This window comes from Cavia porcellus, unplaced genomic scaffold, assembly GCF_034190915.1.
Source record: "Cavia porcellus strain 051 isolate PalLab524CR breed Dunkin Hartley unplaced genomic scaffold, mCavPor4.1 scaffold_37, whole genome shotgun sequence".
NCBI classification, from domain to species: Eukaryota; Metazoa; Chordata; class Mammalia; order Rodentia; family Caviidae; genus Cavia; species Cavia porcellus.
In genome coordinates this window covers 10974778-10995519 of record NW_026947520.1, presented here as the reverse complement: position 1 = coordinate 10995519, position 20742 = coordinate 10974778, and the positions used below count along the sequence as shown (strand labels likewise).

The 20742-nt window shown below is 38.2% G+C and overlaps 1 protein-coding gene across 1 annotated transcript in view; it reads right to left on the bottom strand.

Annotated features, from left to right (window-relative positions):
• LOC111755114 (putative ankyrin repeat domain-containing protein 30B-like) overlaps window positions 1–20742 on the bottom strand; it is a 51305-nt gene extending 30563 nt beyond the window's left edge. The window contains exons 1-9 of the mRNA XM_063243275.1: window positions 20713–20742; window positions 17804–17876; window positions 14767–14806; window positions 14362–14405; window positions 11675–11744; window positions 7062–7090; window positions 6899–6971; window positions 4281–4373; window positions 3886–4087 (exon numbers count right to left, since the gene is read on the bottom strand). Of these exons, the coding sequence (XP_063099345.1) occupies window positions 3886–4087; window positions 4281–4373; window positions 6899–6971; window positions 7062–7090; window positions 11675–11744; window positions 14362–14405; window positions 14767–14794 (539 nt within the window). The 5' untranslated portion in view covers window positions 14795–14806; window positions 17804–17876; window positions 20713–20742. The remainder of the gene's footprint in view (window positions 1–3885; window positions 4088–4280; window positions 4374–6898; window positions 6972–7061; window positions 7091–11674; window positions 11745–14361; window positions 14406–14766; window positions 14807–17803; window positions 17877–20712) is intronic.

Sequence of the window (20742 nt, the reverse complement as noted above, 5' to 3'; positions counted from 1 at the left end):
TGCAATCCCAATAGAAATACCATCAACATACCTTATAGATCTAGAGAAATCACTCCTAAATTTCATCTGGAACCAGAAGAGACCTAGAATCGCAAAGGCAATTCTAAGCAGCAAAGACAAAGCAGGAGGCATCACAATCCCTGACTTGAAGTTATACTACAAAGCAACAGTAGTAAAATCAACATGGTATTGGAATCAAAACAGAGCTGAAGATCAGTGGAATAGATTAGAAGATACAACCACAACTATGAACACACTCAACCACCTTATTTTTGATAAAGGAGCCAAGCAGGTTCACTGGAAGAACGACAGTCTCTTTAATAAATGGTGCTGGAAAAACTGGCTCTCCATTTGCCGAAAACTAAAACTAGACCCATGTCTATCACCATGTACTAAATTAAAATCTAAATGGGTCAAAGATCTGAATATTAAAACAGAAACACTAAATCTATTGGAAGATAAAATAGGTAGAAACCTTGGAGACATAGGAGTAGGTAAAGAATTCATGAACAGGACTCAAACCGCACGGGAAATACTTCCCAGAATCAATAACTGGGACCACTTCTTATTAAAAAGTTTCTGCATGTCAAAAGAAATCTCCAGCATAGTGAAAAGAAAACCCACAAACTGGGAAAAGATTTTAGTGAACTCTCTCTCAGACAAGGGCCTCTTGTCTAAAACATATAAAGAATTAAAAAAACTCAGACCTCCGAAATTCAAAGATCCAATCCAAAAATGGGCATCTGAGATGAATATGCAATTCTCAGATGAAGAAATGCAAATGGCAAATAAATACATGAAAAAATGCTCATCATCATTGGTTATTAGAGAAATGCAAATTAAAACCACACTGAGATACCATCTCACTCCTGAAAGAATGGCCAGGATCAAGAAAACCGACAACAAATGCTGGAGAGGCTGTGGGGAAAAAGGAACTCTCCTGCACTGCTGGTGGGAGTGTAGACTGGTACAGCCTTTGTGGAGATCTGTCTGGAGATTTCTCAAAAAGTTGGGACTGGAAATCCCATTTATTCCAGCAATTCCACTTCTAGGCATATTCCCAGAAGAACTAAAAGCATCATACCACAGTGATATATGTGCACCTATGTTTATAGCAGCACAATTTGTAATCGCCAGATCTTGGAAACAACCCAAGTGCCCATCAACTGAGGAATGGATAAAAAAGTTGTGGTATTTCTATACAATGGAGTATTATTCAGCTATAAAGAAGGATCACATTGAGATATTTATCAATAAATGGGCGCAGCTTGAGACCATACTCATTAGTGAAATAAATCAATCTCGCATGTGTGAATACCGAATAGTTTCCCTAATGTAAGTAATGATTCAAATATATAAAAATATGTGGTAATCATGATTCCCCATTAGGTGGCCTTGAAGCCTTATAAAGTTTTCACTCATTAATTAGAAAGGCTTTATTCTGGGCTTCTTGATATGAAAATATTTGAAGCTAGAGTATATGAAGTTTTATCCAAATATTTCAAGGAAAAAGACACTATGGTAACTACTATTAAGTCAGGTTATAAGGTGGTGAAGTACTAGGTTGTTGAAACAGTCATGCTGTGACCTCTATTGTTATATTGTTATGTCCTGTTTTATCTCAATCTCCCCCTTATTGTTTCAAAAAAAATTATTTAGTCATTTCTTATGTTTGTCTTAATTAAAGAAAAAATTCAAAAATATTAGGATATATAAATAGTAACTCTTTTCGATTTCCTATTAACTTGTTTTGAAGTCCTGTAGTACTCCCACGATCTTGTTTTGACTGATTAGACTCTGTTCCATTCTATATGATAGTATCAAGTTTGAAGACATAGGCAACTACTTTGAAGACAATAAGATTCACTAAGATACCCATTCTGGTTTGACTATTGTCTTCTTTGGAAGTCCTGTAATGTTTACAATGCCTAAGTTTTATTGGTCTTGTTCTCTACTGTTTTGTCCAACTTTATAATATCTAATAAGATAGACAATTCTTTTTAAGGAAACAAGGGACAACGTTGATAACCATTGTTGATAAACTTGTACTCTGTTCTACACCATGTGCTATGTCTATCCTTGGTATTGACTGACAGCTTTGTTTTGCCATATTTGACTGTATTCTTCCCCCCCCCCAAAGAAAGTAATAAGCACTAAGGAGTAATAAAATCCAAGATGTGTACATTTTGTTGTAAAAAAGAGAGGGAAAAAAAAAAGAAAAAGAGCTCTAACGGATATAACAGCAAGTGTGTTTGGGGGTGTTAAATACCTGACTTTATCAATGTTTTTGGAACATTGAACACAGCTGTCTGCAGTCTCCCTGTTTGAATGTCCACCTTGTGTTCTTTGATACTGTGATTTGAGGAACTATTTTCAAGAAGATAGTGTGTAATCTACTAGCAGGTAATTTCTTACTGTTATGTTTTTTTGTTTTGTTTTGTTTTGTTTTGTAGTTCTGTATTGCGTGTACCCTTACGCTGCTTTGGTTTGTTTTGTGTTTTTCTCTTTTTCCTCTTAAATAAAAAAAAAAAGTAAATTAGTATTCAATTTTTTGATGATTTTCAAACAATCACCTTGTAAGATAAAGATACAGTTTTCATCTGATGTATCTATGATGTATATTTCATCTGATATATGGTTTATGATATATCTGTCTCTATTTTATTTTAGTTTAGTTTTTGGTACTGGAAATCTGACTCAGGACCTCACACTTTTCAGACAGGCACAGTGCCACTGACCTATATCCCAGGCCATTGTTGTAAATGTCTTACAAATATGTTGTATTTCATTTGGTCAATGTTTTCCTAATAGAAAGGAACATTTAATTTTTCTTTTGAGAGTTAATCTTCATAATGCAGGTCAGGAAGGGGATGGCTGAGTGGTAGTGTGTTTCACATGCACCAGGACCTAGCAGCAACCCCCAACACAAAAAAACGAATGCTCATTGTGACGGTCACTTCTAGGAATATGCAAATGTGTTTGCTTTTGCTAATTTTCTCATTTTGTATGATCTAAAATTTTTATTTCTATGCCACTGGAAACTTTTGTGACATAAAATCTACATTTTTTGAAATGGTTTACATTTCATTCATGTATCATTCCAGTTTTTCAACTAAAATATGTGAGGATCAACTTCTAAATTCTGACAGATATTTGAATGTTTCCAGATTTTCTATTAAGTTACATTCATTTGTCTATCTTTTGGGCTGTTAGAAAATAATTAATTTGTGAAAATAACTTACCTTGATATCTACGAAGGTGGGTTTTCACTATATTTTCTTAGTGACCCCAATGGCAAAACAACAAAGGGAAACTCAAGTGTTGCACATTTTTTTCGTTGCATAAGCAGATACACAAAAAGCTCACATTTGGGGACTAATGGAACTTTCTAGCCAAGAACATAGAGCTGCCTTCCCAATTCAGTTTCCTTATAAAAGGTCCTTAGTACAGAACATACATGCACAGATGGACACTGATAGTAAATGGACACTAGGTTTTTAGAAGCTTAAGTTTCGGCCCTAAATTTGTAGATTACAAGAAACATGCCACAGTTCCCTTTTTTATAATATGTACAATTCTCTTAATGTGATACTAAGAACAAAACACTACACACACATCATACCAATGTTAAATAGCTTTTCAGTAGTCAGTGAAGTGGCCTACAACAGGAAGTACAAGTCCATTATAAACCAGTGGGAGGTTTGTTTTTATGTTGCAGCTTATGAGCACTGCCTGAGGATCGACCCTCTGGCCAGCTTTGCTTCCCTGGGTGTTGGGAATCCCCCTGCACCCTCCTCACCCACTCCTCCCTCCTGAGCCTGAGACCCTCGCTCTCCTGCATCATCCCAGCCCCACTCGCCACCCCTGGTCATGCAGCCCCATTACCTGCATTCCCTGTCTCTGTCATGGACATGGCCTGCTGTGATGAGAAACTGCACCCGGTCCTTGTAGCCCTCAAGGGCAGCCTTGTGAATCTTGGGCATTGGCTCACCAAAGATGCTTTGCAATGCAACCTTGCAGTTTTTCAGAAGGCCCACAGGCCTCGATGGTCCCGGGTCCCCACTGGACAAGTTCTTCTGGGCACAATCTATAGAGAGTGCAAGCACCTTAGGGACCCTGGACCTCTCACTGCCTTTCAGTGAAAGCCAAGCAACCCCTCATTCAACCCCTAGGCTCTAATGGCCTCTGCACATGCACATCTCCACAGCTCTGGAGCAAGCAGCCTATCGTGCACAGGTGCTGAGCAAAAAGCCTAACTATCCCCATTAATGTGGACTCACCAGATTCTGGTAATGTTGCAAGTGGTTGTTTATCATCAGATTTCAAATTCTCTGATTTCTCAGCAGTCTTATAACATGAGGCCAAACACCAATCTGAATCAAAATAGAAAGTTTGATATTTTGGAATGTAATAGTACTACAACCAGAACTAATGTACAAACCCATTCCTCAGAAGCAGTCTCCTGTGTTTCTCTGCTCCACAGTACAATAATGCCTCAGGCTTACTGTGCTCCACAGCTTCTGTGCTTGCCACTCGCTCAGCGGAGTTTCATTAGCACCACCATTTCTCATTCTTCTGTTTTCACTTACTTGAAGTATTATGATTTACCCAGCAATCTCTTTTACATACATTAATTTCTAGGACAGTTGATTTAATTCTTTAGGGAAACAAATTTCATTTCACTGCTATGAGATGTCAAATGTGTAAATAATGAGCAAATTGCGTAAAACAGAGTGTGAATTAGGGAGAAACTGTTTCGAGGACAGTGGAACTAGGGAAGGGGCGGGCCAATGGAAAGAAAGAGAAAAAGGATCCATTTCTTAAAAGAAATGAATCAGACATACACGTATCAATATCATATTGTTTTTCTAGAGGGAGAAACTCAAAATTGTAAATCAGCACTAAACTGTGCAAGGATACTGGAAAATATTCAAATAGGAAGGGGAACAGGGTGCTGTGTGAGAGGGAGAGGAAATAAAGAAAAAGGAAAAGAACAGACAGTGCTGGGGATTTAGCTCAACAGCAAAAGTGCCTGCTCTGCAAATGTAAGGCCATGAGTCCAATCCCTGGTGCCCGCACTCCCCCAAAAAAACGGACAGGAGAAAATAGAGACAAGGCTTTTGTAAATAAGCAGGTTAAGGTGATCACTTGAAGGGAGAGGGAGGGACTGGGGATAAAGCAATCAAGAAATATCTTATACAGTAGAAGCTTACTCTAATGAATGTTATCCTTATGGATATCTAAAATGCACCAGTATAATCAAATGGAAAAACAAAAATGAAAATTGTCTATTGTACTATAAACACACACAATATTGTTTCCAAGACTCAAAGACATGGATGTTAATCAATATATTACTTTAAATTCTGAAAACTGCAATGACATACATACTTCCATGTGCCACTGCTGTTAGATAGAATTCACTTTATAAATTGTGATAACATCACAAATTCATAAGAAAAGTGCCGGCTCTCCGGGACCTTATTGTGCCCATGTACGAACTAGTTTAGTCCAGGTCACTCGTAGTGAACCTTTGGCACATGCTCCACAGTGGGCTCTTTGCTATCACTGAAAGCCCTAGAAGGCTCACTGTCTCCAACCAAGACACACATTAGTCCCAGCGAATGGCTGGAGACAAGAAAGGAAAGCACAATGACACAATGCCGTTTTTCTTTATAAACAAAATTGTCAGACTTATAAAATTAAAGACAACTGAAAGAAAACAGGAGATAGAGAGTTTAAATGGCAGTTCGCTGTGAAGAAGCTCTTTGTCATTTGGCGTTGATGAATACTTATTGTTGAAATGGTGGTTTAACAGTGAATTAGAATCCCTGAAGCTCAAGGTTCTAAGAGGACAAATAATTCCAAAGGTTAAGTGCAATTCCACACTCATTCCCTATCTTGATGGGGCCTAGCAGACTGGAGTTTTCAGAAATGTAATGTCTCATCTGTCATAGTTCCAATGATTCACGAATCACAGCTCTAATGGATATTGGCATATGTGACTGCATGCTGGTATCTTACAGCTTTTTGTTCTTGTTGTTTGTTTCTTTGTTTTAGTACTGGGGATCAAACTCATGAGCTGCATTAGCCAGGCCGACACTTCTGTTGCTGAGTTAAATCTCCCGCCCCACTATTCTCCATCTTTCAGATTTAGTCTCTACTACAGTGTCAATAGATTCAACATACTTTAATAAGAAACCTCTGTAGATTCTGTAAGATCTTTTATGACTCTAAAAGGAATTCCAGCTAAAGTTTGAGAATCTTTGTTGTGAAGAATTGTATCGAACAGTCACTAAGAATGATTACGTCTGCACACTTAATAATCAAACGTATGAGACACCATATATACACACTCACACAGTCTGCTTTCGAGAAAATCTATCTGCTTGCAATCATGAATATACCAATGAAATAAAGTGGACACACAGTGGGCATATTACTAAGGAGAGCTTTACTCTAGACAAACATCAGAATCACTGTAAGCATATTTGCTAGCGGTAGTGAACTAAATCATGGGTATCAGTGAGCCACTTGCCACTATCTCCTGAGTAACCGGGACTCTGGGATGCCCAGAGGAGCCAGCTCTCTGGGAAGCACCCACACACTTTGAAAAGATCGTGGAATTTTATAGTAAGTTTTGTGGATCCCTGTGAAGTATAAGGATCCAAGCTGAAAACATTGGATATTAAAACATACGTAAACAATTCATTAAATATTATTTTCTCCTGAGCTTATTAGCACCTTATTTGCAAATATGCACACCAATAATTACACCGGCAGTATTTATGGCAAAGCCTTGCCAACATTTGGAGACAAAATGGAGATGACTGCAGGCATATCAAACAATTTAGGGGACTGTACTTCATTACAGAGGAATCTGTATTGTGACATGTACCTGGTTGAGGTGGCAGTGCATCCTTCACTCTTACTGCTTTCTTCCCATCAGAATCTTTTGTTTCCACAGCAGGCTGAATGGGATTTAAAGTAAAGTGATTACTACACACTGCATACCTCCTAAAATAGGCAGTTCATTCAAAATACAAATATACAGTCCTTACCTTCAAGGGAAGATGTGTGTCAGGTGATTCTAAAGAGGAAAAAGGGAAAATAAACTTTAGACAGCAATATGAGAAAACCAAGCATACATTCATGAAGACTTAGGACACAGCCGAATCTTCATGCTATGCTTGGGAAATGATTACCTCAGGTTTCAGCTCCTTTCCGACTGGTGAGAACAATACGACAGAAAAATTAGAATACAGGTCAAACATGATTTCCAATGTGCCACCATACTGCCAAAGATCATAACTAAAATAGGAAGTGAGCATATTCCAATCTGTACATGTGAACTGCTGCAAAACAGTGATCTTGGGATGTCATGATCCTGAGGGGCTGACTATCAAAGCTGACAGGAGAAGGGAACAGCATATAAACTGAACAAAGCACATCATCCATTGGTACGCCGTTGCATACATGTAGGTGCTCTCGAGATGTCCACCATGGCAGAGCGCACAAATGGTGTGTTCCTAATATTGTTATTTTAAAAGGTGAGATTGTGCTCCGCTATCCATGGTGCCCTTCAATTTCTGGACATGAACGATCCCTCTGCCTCAAGTTTTCAAATAGCTTGAACTCAAAGGATATGCACAACACCTGGCAACATTTTCATATATTTCTTTTAAATATCAGTACTCTGTACACAACCATTTTGTGTGAAAGTTGGGGACATGTCTAAGGAGAAGCTGCCCAGTAAATTCTCAGTGATTTCCACTGATCCAGTGAGAATCAATCCATACAAACTGAAAGAAATTGTAAGAAATCATTAATAAGTGGTTTTGGAAGCATCTTTGGTGATATGTCCTGCACATAGTGACAAACACATAATTCTTGTGAATTCAGAGCAATTAGCGCTAAAAGAAAGAAGTTGCATCTGAGTAGCAATCTGTAGATCTCTCCCTAGTCTTTCTTTCCACCCAGAAGCTCTAAGTCTATTGACACTCTCTCTCAAATGTATGCTAAACACTCGCCTAAATAAAATTAGTCTTCCTTCTGATCTTCTTCATAATTTTTACCATGCTTTGGTAAGACAAAGACCATGACTGCCTTGTGGATAGACACTGTTTGGTTGGCAGCTGCATTGGAGGTGTACAACACAGAGCAGATTCTACCACCAAAAGATTTCTGAAAAAGCATAATTACTATAGTAGAAAACCACGCACAGGTGCTACAAGTTGAATTAACTCTGCTACTTTATTACTTCCCTTATGCTGTTTTCTGGTTGGCATGAATCATGCAACAAGGTGAGTACGACTGCCCAACAGAAACACAGCTCCAATACTCATCAGTATTTACCCATTGTGGTTGACTCACTAGATTCCAGGAAGAGGGAGAGAATCTGCATCACTGAGGGTGTTGCAAGGGGACATATATCAACAAACTTCAAATTCTATGATCTCTCAAAAGTCTTATTAGTCTGATGCAAACTCAAGTGGGAATCTAAATATAAAGTTTGATTTATTAGGATACAACGATACTACGCAGATATCGATTGTACAAATCCATTCCTCAGAAGCAGTCTCCTGTGTTTCTCTGCCCCACAGTACAATAATGCCTCAGCCTTACTGTGCTCCATAGCATCTGTGCTGGCCACTCACTCAGCTGACTTTCATTCGCACCATCATCTCTCATTCTTCTGTTTTAACTTAATAGTATTATCCCGATTTACCTTTAATTTCCAGGACTATCGATTGTTAAGTCTTTAGGACTGTGAATTTTATTTCATTGTTATTAGATATCAAATGTGTAAATAAAGAGCAAATAGTGAAAAAGGTATTGTGAAGCAGGGCAAAATTGTTTAAAGGAGAGGGGAACTAAAGAAGGGGCAAAGCCAATGGAAAGAAAGGGAGGAAAGACTCCATTTCTTAAATAAAATGAATCTAACACACACATTTCAACATCGTACTGTTTTTCTAGTGAGAGAAACTGAAAAGTGTAAATGAGAACAAAACTGTACAAAGACATTGGAAAATATTCCAATAGGAATGGGAACAGGGTGGGAGGGTAAGAGGGAGAAGAAGTAAAGGAAAAGGAAAAGAAAAAAAGAACAGAGAGAACAAAATAGAAAAAAAGCTTTTGTAAATAAACAGGTAAAGGGGAGACCTTTAAGGGAGAAGAGATTGGAGAAAAAAGAATCAAGAAGTATCATATAGAGGCAGAATCTCCCTCTAATGAAGGGGATCCTTATGGGTATCTAAAATGTACCAATACAATGAATTTGATGCAATAAATTTAAATTTTCTGTTTTACTATAAACACACACAACGTTCGCCATTGGTTAGAACAATATGACAGAAAAACTAGAATATACATCAACCATGATTTCCAATGTGACATTATACTTGCAAGGACCATAACTAAAACAGGAAGTGAGCTTTACATGCTGACTGCTGAGAAAAAGTAATCTTAGCAAGTCATGACCCTGAGAGGCTGAGTGGCAGAGCTGACAGGAGAGGGGAATAGCATATAAATCGAACATAGTACATCACCCATTTGTACACCATTGCACTCCAAGTATCTGTGGTTTTGCATTTCTCCTGCACTGCAACTGGTACATAAGTTTGGTCATCATCAAGAGGAATTTAAACTTTGTGTTCTCACAAAACAGTTAGCCATACATGTTCAGCATAATAATTAATAAACCCAGTCATGTTTTCTATGTCCTTGTGGGCCATGGCTATGCCTACATTTCTTGTATCCTCAAAACGAGTTTGGCCACATCTTGAAATTTGTTGAATCCCTCATGAATGGAACATAAACCATATCTGAGACATAATGCTACATCAGTTTTCAACATTGAAATAGTTATCAAAATGCAAAAAGCTGAATAGTCAGGGAATTGTGAGATACTAGGAAACTTTTACATTTAAGATCAGCACAATATTTACTAACAGGTAACAATTTTGGCCTTCAAGGAATGAACTGAACAATGTCTCTTGGTTCATTTGTAAAGGATTTGTGTGGAAAAGCTATTTTATCAAAACTTACTTATCTTAAAAGGAGTCAGTGCTTCTATGTGCAAGCTAATCTCACGTGAACAATGATCAATTTCACAGAAAGCTCTGATGCCTGATGACTAGGCGGGAAAGGAGGGAAGTACCTGCAGTGTAAGCCAAGGCTAGCACTCCTCCCTGCTCTGAATCATCCCTGAACAGCCACAGTCTACTCTGTCACTTGCAAACACATACACGAAAGCTGTGGGGAGGGAGTCCTCTCAGTTTGCATCATCCATTCCAAAGTTACTGTCTAGCTTTGTTCTTCCCTATCCTCCTCCCCTAATAAGTCCCTGTTCCCTTCCAAACTGACCTAGTTCTATGGTCTTGAGTGTTTCCATTTACGGCTTTTTGCAGATTATTCCTACCACTACTTTCTTTAGTTGGCAGAAATGGCAGTAATATCTTAGAATTACAACTTCTATTTCTTCTCTGTTCATTGCTTTACTCTCTCCCCTGTGACTAGAACTATTTTCAGAAATACAAACAGGAAAACAGGCACGAAATGGTTCTCCCTTGACCTTGTTATGTCTTGAACTAGTTCTTATCCAATGACTCTCGTCCAGATTTCTCTACAGGGAACTTGATACTGGCCCATCTTCAGTGGTCTGAGGATGAGTGACATGAGCATCCCTGGAGACCTTCTTAGAAACACACCACCTTAGTCCTGCTGACTCAGATGTGTGGTGTAACATGTTCCCCCACAGGGGCTTCATTTCATAACTAAAGCTCCAGGCCACAAACCTAATCACTTCCAAATCCACTTCCCTTCCCTTCCTTCCATTTTTGGAATCTAGCACCAACTTCCTCCTCATCCTGTCAACTAAATTGAAAATGCATAACAGGCCATCCCCGTTCTAATGGACTTTTAACTGAGACTATGGCTTTCCTGAACTCAATGACTAATCATTCCTTTCTTTCTAGTTTTTGACTGTCGCATTCTGGATGTACTACTTGCTGAAATAGCAACGTTTTTAAGTGGTAAACTTTTAAATGGAACTCTGCAACCAGCATTGCGGGAAGAAGTAAGAGCGTGAACCAAGGTACCAGTGAAACTACACGTACAGCGAACAATGCTCGTTTACTTTGATCTGTAGTAAATGAAGTAGAGCTCTGTGTAATTCACTACTTCCATCCTCAATACCTTTCCAATCGTCAGAAGACGGGAAAAGACGAAAACTTCTGCCCAACCTCTCTGCAAGTTTTGTTACTCGGTGCTCAATTGATATAATTCCTACAATTCTTCCTAATTGCTCTTCCTTTTTCTAAATGATTACTTCATTTTCCCACACCCATATTTCTCTTGCCTTTGCTTACTCCCTGTATTGTGGCTCTCTCTTTTCCCTCACTCCCTCCTCTCCTCTTAATTTTCTAACATCCCTCAGACATTAGAATGCCTTGAAATGGAGCTAAGAAGGCGGCTCCTTCAGTGACTCTCAAATTTGCCTGTGGCTGATACGTCAGGGTACATGAAACTTATTGCGGTGTTACTTCTCTTTTTTCTTACTTTGTCATTAATAAGTAGTTTTGGGGGATTCAGAACTCAGCCATGCTCCACTGTGAAATAAACATGCTGTCAAATGACTTTCTTAAAATATCACACATTTATACATATTTCTTACCTTTTCTTTTTCTATTTCCTGCCTGTTTTCCTCCATCATCTGCTTTCCCAGAAAAAGGATCCACAGGCTTCTGTGGAAAATTCACAGAGATACTCTGAGAAAATTCGTATAGCAGTAATGAGTTGCACAACCATTACCTACTCATTTCCCAAGAACTTATCTGATTTTTACCATCTTAAGGCAGGCAGGTTTAATAGTGGGAATCACGTACTGAGGACCAAAATGTCTCCAATGAGAGCCTTATGAGAAGCCCAGCTTCGGTCTCCACATGGGTGCTGACTTTGTAAAGCAGGCATGGAAAGCCACAGGAGGGATTCAGAGACAAAATTCTAGCTGATAATCATATTTCATCCTAACGTCAGAGGAGACAAAGTACTCTGCACTCTCCAACGAATGGAACATTGAAACACACAGATTTAAATGAAGAAGTTTTTATGAGAGTATGTTTGTGATATACAACAATTACATTTGTTTTGGGGAACTGCTACATTCGTTATCATTTCTTCATTGCCTTGGTTCCCTTTACACCCTAACATCACTTTCCCTTCCCTGAATAAACAAATTCTTATAAATATACTTGTTACCATTCACCACTAAGCATTTCTAATCACAAAAGCCACGTCACTGTTAAAATAATTGGCCAGCTAAGAAGCTTCAGAGAGCCACGCTGAGTACAAAGAACATCGCAGGCACTGCTCCACTTGTGTAAACAAGGGCTTAGAAGAAAAACAATTATGAGTAAAACTTTCACTGCTTGAAAAGATGTTTGAAACTTAAAATATACTAATAACTTCATGTTATATTCAAGTAAGAGCACACAAATATTGGACACTATATACAACTATTTCCCAATTAAGGGAGAACTTTTTAAAAGTATAAAAAGAGCTGCAGTATAAAACCTTTTTTAATTTATTAAGTGCCCAAAACTTGCTCATACTGATTTGCATGTTTTCTTTGCTGTCTGTTGCAAAACTGTAAATAACTGTGATGAAAGTTGATGCACTTCCTGCTTTCAGGTCACTGTAGGGTGCTACAATGACAGCCAGACATGGCTCATGGCTCCCTGCTCTCTGCCCACAATGTCCTCGAGACTTTACTGGGCTGGCTGTTTCTCACTCTTAAATTAGCAGCACTTCACGCTCATTCCCATCCTTACCTCAAACTCCCTTGGAATTCTCTAACCTATGCAGGCCTGGCAGTGCACACCTGTAATTCCAAACTTCTGGAGGTTTGAGACATCAGAAGCACTAGTTCAAGCCCAGTCTGGAGAATATGGTGACTTAGAAAGACCCTTATCTCAAGTATTAAAAGGCCTGGCGAGCTAGTGCCAGGTGAAGGCCACAGGATGGATTCAAAGTAATGAAACAAACAGTGCTCTTGTTTGTCTGAATACTCTATCATGATAGCACAAGTCCTCATCTGATGTATTCAGTGTCCCACTACCTAGTGCACAGTGGGTACAGAATAACAGAGATTTATTCAAGTTCACATTTAAAGCCTCCTCAGGGAAACCTCAAGCACCAAGCTACTCTCTTCCTATATGCTGACTCCATCAACAGTTTACCAACAGTGTTACCATTTACAAAGTAGCAATCTATATGCCCCTCTCAACTTCCTTATTGTCTTCTTCACACTATTGTTTTGTTGTTCTCAGGTTTAGGAAAAAATCTTCAATATTTATTCAGGTACTGCAAACCAACTAGAACTTTGTATAATTTTCAAAGTATTTTTACAATTTTTATCACATTTGTCCATATATATAGCTAAAAAGCAGATCATGTGTTATCTTCATGGTATAATAAGTCACAAAATCCAAATACATTAAATGATTTTTCCAAAACCAGCAGTCACTAACTGACAAAACCAGAATACTAACTGGTTTTGTGCTTCCACCACTACCCTGGTACCACAATGCAGGAGCTGCTTGGACCGAACACATTAGGCCTTTTCCTAAGTGCTCACTCTAAAACAATTTGTCAATATTTACATCTTTATCACTACAAGCATGACTGCCATAGAGACACTCAATGCATCCACATTCAACTTTGGGTTCTGTTTTTTGAAATAATGTAAAATGGATCTGTGATTATAAAGCCCTGTGTTTATATCTTGAGTCCTTTCTTCTTTTGAATTATGACATGCAGATTGACACTAAGCAACCAAAATAGATTAACAATTGTGATTCTCACTCATTATTTTGTCAAGTTAAAACCTCTAAAAATTATATCCAAACATTTTGTCTGAATCTCAGCAGAATTTTCAGCCATTGGCCAGAGGCTGAGCAGGGAAAATTCTTCAGTTTTTGTTCAACTTAATTCCAGAATCTAAGCCGATTGCTTATGAAATCTAGCTCCTAGTTTTTGACTGCACTGGCTTCCTTGAATGAATTTTACACAGGTAGCAAAGGTGTGCTTAGCACTCCATCCATTTATTCCTTCACCTGCAGTACAAGGGATTCAACATAAGGTATTTGTATTGAGCTAGGAACCGTGTGTTTTTAACTTTTTGAGACAGATTCTTATTAATCAGCTATGCTGGTCACAAAATTAGGAACTGTGGTTGAAAACTAAGCAAATGACTTCTTACAGGTATATGAAGACATGAGAAAGTACAGACAAATTGTCCCATTTATATTAAAATCTCAAACAATACTTATTTCAAACATAATTACAAATGATAGGCAGTACCTCAGAATCCCAAGCTGTCCGTACTCCTGGTGCAAACACCGTATCTATAAAATGTAGTCAGAGACACATTAGTGAGAATATTCACTGGTGTAAAATTTGCTTATAGATACAAATATATCTACATTCATGAAGATTTCAATGAGATATGAGTCAATGTGAAAAGAATTTCAGAAGTTTGAATCAGTTTCCAAAACCTGTTGGTAGAAGGAAATTAAGACAAGTAAAATTTTAAAAGAAATGAATATCATTTTTTAGATCTACACACATTTGAAAATAATAGCATATAATCAAAAACAACTTTCACAGTCACTAATTTGCCAGTTTGATGAGTTTTCTTCTCCTCATCCACATTAGTCACATTGTTAACTGAAATCTCATCCAGTGCTTTTACAACAAAAGGCTTACCCTTTTTCCGCACTGTAACTTTTGACATTTCTGCTTGTTTCTATTGAAGAAAAGAAAAAAACAGTATTACAAAGCAGGCAATTGCCCAGCCACCCACTCAGTGTAATGGAAACACAATGGAAACAATCACCGAAAAAATCTATCAAATCACACGGATTACTCTGCAAAAAGCTGAAAGCACATTCTGCTTGCATGGAACCAGACGCAGATACATGAAAACAGTGAAATGCATTTCATTCATTCTACAAATGGGGTCCAAAGACAGGCTTCTAAAGCAAATACAATCAGTTCTATCTGGAAAGCTCAGGAAAAGCCATTTCTTGTGAACAGGTGAGAAAGCACCAAGGAAGGGTGTCAAGGGCATTCAAGAAAGGACACCAGAAACAAATGGATGGGCATGAAACAATACAGCAAAAGAGGGCTGCCCGAGGGATGTGACACAGCTGGAATACAGTTCCTGGAAGGGCACAGACAGGTGAACAGGAGCATCACACTAATTTCAGGCTGGAATGGGAACTTCCCTTGTGAAATGCGAATCTGTAGATTCTCTGATATTGTAAGATCGATGCCAGAGAATAATGGGAAGCACAGCATCAAAGAATATTGTTTTTAAATGATGAGTGAGAAAATGAGTCCAGAAATGAAAAATAGTTCTCAGAATGTAGGAAGTAAGCAAATTTGATAGTCACCAGAAGGGTAGCTGGGGCCAGGAATTCTCAGCTTCAGAGATCTGGTGCCATCCAATATCATCACAGAAAGACCACAGTCAAGGCCTGCAGGAAATACATCTAACTGGAGGCCTGGGATGGAGGAGACACATTTGGAGGAGGGGAGATGATGACCTCACTCAGGAAATGATATTGGCTCAAAAGGTAAGTAACTTTTTGTAGAATACAGAAAACGGAGGCAGTAATGCTAATCTATGCACAGTTCTGAAATTCATCAGATGAAATCATGAGGGGGGAATTACAGGAGATGCCATTTTTCAATTATATACATTAACATTTGTGTTGAAGCTATAAACAAACTTTAACTGATATATGCAAATACTAACTTCTGAGACAGTACGCAAATGTGAATTTTAAAATTTAATCATAAGATTTAATACCAAGATACCCATTGAAGATTTTGAAAAAAATTCCTGTTCAAAGAAAAATCTTCCAGGATTTAATGAAATCCAGGCCTGCTGATGTGCACCTGTGGTCTGTGCTTATAGGGCAGCTCAGGCGGGATGGTCCCTGAAGCCAGGAGTCAGAAATCCAACTGGTGAATATAACCAGGTCCATTCTCATAAAGGGAAACATATTATAAATTGTAGAAGAGAAATGGTGATGATTTACAGAAAGAGGTATTTTTAAATGCTACTACAACGTGAGGGAGAAATGTAAGGCCTTATTTGAAAATTCCTATTCCCCCAATAAATGGCATATGCCAATACTTCTAGTTTTCTACATGCAATGACAGTTACAAATGGAAGAAAAGTTGTGTGCTATTTACCACTACCTGAGAACTGAAGCATTTCCGGTAGAGACAAAGGAAACACAATAATTTCCACAATTTTCCATTCAGAGAAATGACTGCTAATTAGGATTCTACAGAAAAATTACACTTTGAAAAGGTGCACCGAATAAACATGGAGCTGACTAAAACAAAAGCATAAGAAATTTTAAGATGACATTTTAACCTATGTTCAGAGTTAAAGGATACTAGAATGTACTGTGTCTTTCATTCCTCTGATTTGTTTTCTTATTTGACATAACATTAAACATAAGTCACCTGAAAGTATATATCCTAAGCACAGTATACATTTTAGGGCAAACTGAATGCACTTATTTATTACATAAATTATGCATACATTACTTGAAAAATTCTATTAGGTAGAAATCCATTTATTGGCATTCAACTGGTATTAAAATGCTTCTTAATACCAAACACCTCACTGCAGGTCTTCAGAATTCACACAAAAATCTTTCTAATCTCCAGAATCTCATTGTACTGTGGAGTTTTAAATGAATTTTTGGAAGTACAAAAACTTGTGAAACTTGAAATGTCAGAATGAGATACAGAGACTACCACTGTATATTTTTAAAGCTATAAAGCTTACAATTACCACTTGCTTTGTAGACCATCTAGTTCTACCACTGCTTATTATTTTGAAAACAGGTAGTCTTCTATAAGATAAAATGTTTTAAAAGTGGTATCCTCTTTATGGAGGAATCACATAGAAAACACAGTGCAGGAAGGTGTAGTATACATTCAATCCAGCACTGGAGGTGAGGCTAAACATCCCAAATTCCAGACCGGACTCAAAAACAAATTCAATTAACTAAAAAAAGAGGGCAAGGGATACAGCTTCCTGCACAGGCCCTGTGATCACCTTCCAGAAACAAAAAAACAAAACAATAACAATGAAGATCCTGTAATTCCGTAGTCATACATCCCTGATGAAACACATTTTAAATTTCTAAGTTGTCACAGTTTCCAGTATTATTCTAGTCTAAAAACAGAACCAATAACAGAAACAGAAGAGCTCTCATAAAAACTGATGATAGCAAAATAAAGATTACTTACAGGAAAAATTGTTTTATACACAGTAAGTTGTTCAAATGAAGGCACCAAACTTCCCTGATTATTGTAGGACTAATAAGATCCATAAAAGATTTATATAGGTATGAGTGCTATGAAGGTCTTGGTAGTAAGATTTTCAAGCCATGGCAAGGTCCACTTATCCAAATGATCCTTGACCAAATTTTGTATTTCCGCCATCATGGCAAAGGTTTGACAGATACAATTTTCCTGTCACTGTGTGTTTTCTAACCCATTATTATTTTCAGTCTCAAATACTTCAAAATATGTACCAGTTATTTACCAAAGGGGTAGAAATTCTTTTTAACTAGGCATAGTTCTCCAAAGTGATCTTCCCTGATCAATGTTCCATATAAATTTATGGTAGCTACACCACTGGTAAATTTGAAGACTAAGGGCAATACAGTGCAAAACTAAGAGGAAGAAAATTAACATTACGAAAGACACTTACCTTGTTATCCAGAAGAAAGTCAGTGTCATCTGATTTAGGCCAGGAATTAACAGGACTGTGTTTGCTGGAAGAGCTGGGGAGCAAAAACACACAATAGCAGTGGGTGAGTTTCATTCTTTAAAAACTGGTGAAAGCTTGGCTATCTGTGTATCAAATGATGGTTCGTGGTTGACACAATTAAAAGTTGACTTCCAGTTTTGAAATATTTTAGATGCTTCCTTCTGTCTTCACTTCTTCCAATCTCGGAAACACTCAGCATAGTCTCACTTTCACTCCCAAAGCATGACAGCCAAGAGACCAGCACAGTCTAAAAGTCATTTCTCTTTACAAATTGCCTGCTCTGAAGGCTGAAGTGAAAAATGCAATAATAGCAAACAAAAGTTGTTACCTGGACTCAAACAAGCCTGGTAACCTCAAGGTGGAAAAATACACCGTCCCCTTTCCCTGCTCTGTCTCTGGTTCAATGATGTGATGGTTCTAATCTAGTGTCCCCTTTCATTATCCTGTGTGTGGAAGGTGTTTGGACCATGGGAACCCTATCTTCAGCATGTCCTCATCCATCTGCAAGTTCAGTAGCTCACCGTGCTCTTAGGTGGGAGGTCTGCTCTGAGGAAGGCCACTGGGTTCTGACCTGCAAGGGTAAATTCTCACCCCTGGTTCTTCAGCCCTCTCACTGCTCCCTGCCTGTGTGTTAAGGAGCTTTCCTCCACCTTGTCTCCCTGCCAAGTGGTTTCTGCCTTGGAGCCTCTTACCTGAGTCAGAATGAATCTTTCCTCCTTTAAATTGTTAGGGTTGAGCATTTTGCCCCATTAATGCCAAAGTTACTGAAAGTCAGTAAGATGCCGAGTAAGTCAGGAATGGCAGTCTTTGTTTTCTGTATGGAAGCCCCTTACACTGAGACAACTCTGTTAGTATCATTTACCATAAATCAACACAGAGAGTCCTCTGCAACTGTAAAATATTTGAAGGTTAAAAGTACAAAAATCAAAGAAAAATGTGGGTGGGTGGGTGTGGGTGTGTGTGTGTGTTGGTCAATTTCTTCCCTGGGAAATTAAACTATTAAAATGATAAAACCCAATTGTTTTTCCTGTATGCCTTTGCTTTTTTCACCTACACGTAAAGTGGTGAAACTTTCACAGACACTGTGACATTCAAGTAGGAGCTGGCTGGAAAATCAACCCTGGTAGCTGCTCCTCTGTTATTATAAATCTAGTCTAATGTCCTTTTGTAAGTGCTCTTCCTTCTGGGTTTCTCATGGTGGGGCTCCACATCAGTGTTCACTTAAATCTTCAGCCTAAGAAGGCACAGATTCCTAAAAAAAAGGATGTGCTCAAATAACCAAGAGCAGCTGCTCCTGAAAAGAAGTATTTGTGTCACAATCACCTGCCCTCAGCAGAAGCAAGGTACCACCTATCAAGAGGACACATCCGCCTTGCAGGCCTACCTTACATAAGAGGTGGAAATGAGGGACACCTGTCCTGGGTAACAGGCCCATGAAGTTCAGCTGCTTCTGGTCCCCAGTGGAGTCAGAGGCCTAAGCCACCCTCCATGAACTGAGTAGGAAGGAGGGCATGGGATATTCCTTCATGCTCTAGAGACTTCCAGGTGGCTCAGATTACCCTAACTAATCTAATACCAATTTTTAAGTTTCGCTGTTCCTCCGACTGAACAAAAAAGCAAAAATCTCTTCAGAACTCCTTTGAACCCACACTTTTAATACATTTGTCAGGATAATTCTCAGTATTCTGGGGCTTCATTTTCTGTATTATCTTTATCAGACTTGTGACAAACCTCAATATTCTGATTTGTAAGACCTCAGTCTTGCCCCACCCAATGTTGTCCTTCCAACATGCCCTTCCCCTGTGATTTCCACTCTCATGATCTCCCACTGGACATGCTGGACTTCCTCCTCTCTTCTATTATGGAAACTCTCACAGAAGGAGACATGACAAAGAGTACCAGACACAGCAAATATAAAACCTGAATACAACCTCATTTTGTCATGAACTATATTCAGATAAGTCACTTTAATATCATTGTACGTCAAATTCTCTATGATTCAACCATGTGGCTAGAATGTTAAACAGGTTGAGCACTAGAGGATATTTTTATTGGTCTCTTAGATTTCTTAGAACCTGAAAGTTTACTTGTTTTTGACTCTGTCTAAACAACAATAAGAAATACTAAGCAGCATAAGCACTTGCCTTGCAAGCATGCAGTCATGAGATTTGATTTCTGGTACTAAAAAAAAAAATACTAAGGCAGCAGAAATAAAAAAAAATACCAAGTAGAAGAAAAATTTTTTTAAAAGTCAAGAAAATATTTTACTTAAGAGGAAAAAAATCATAGAACTAGGCAGTAGTAATAGCCTGAAAGGAAAACCAAACTGGGAAATTGGTGAATAGACACATGCATTAAAAATGTCATTGCAATAAACCCTCAACATAAATAATATAAGATGATTTACATAAAGATAGTCTTAACGACCACATCTCCCCTAAGTTCTATAGTGGTAAAAACAAGAAACTGGCTATCAATTCAATCATTATCTTTAGAATAAACTCACCAACTTCTCAGGAAAACTAAGCAGACTTGACATGTCCCTTATGGTGACTTTCTACATTGATCTTAAATGACCTGCATTTGGATCCCAGCACTGCAGAGGGCAATGGAAGGCATCTGGGAGCCAGGCAGGCTAACAGTCAACACATGGGTCAGTTACTTCTTAATTATGAGACCATGGACCATTTAAATAACCTCCATTCATAAAAGCAGCCAAATTAATAAAACTGGATTAAAACAGCACAGGTACTTTGTCTGGCCTGGAACAGAACACTAAAACAATTGGTTTCTTTTCTGCATTCACTAATTAGTCACTGTATGATATTTAAAAATCTATATATTCTTACCTGATTAGAGAGTCATCGTCAGAAATATCA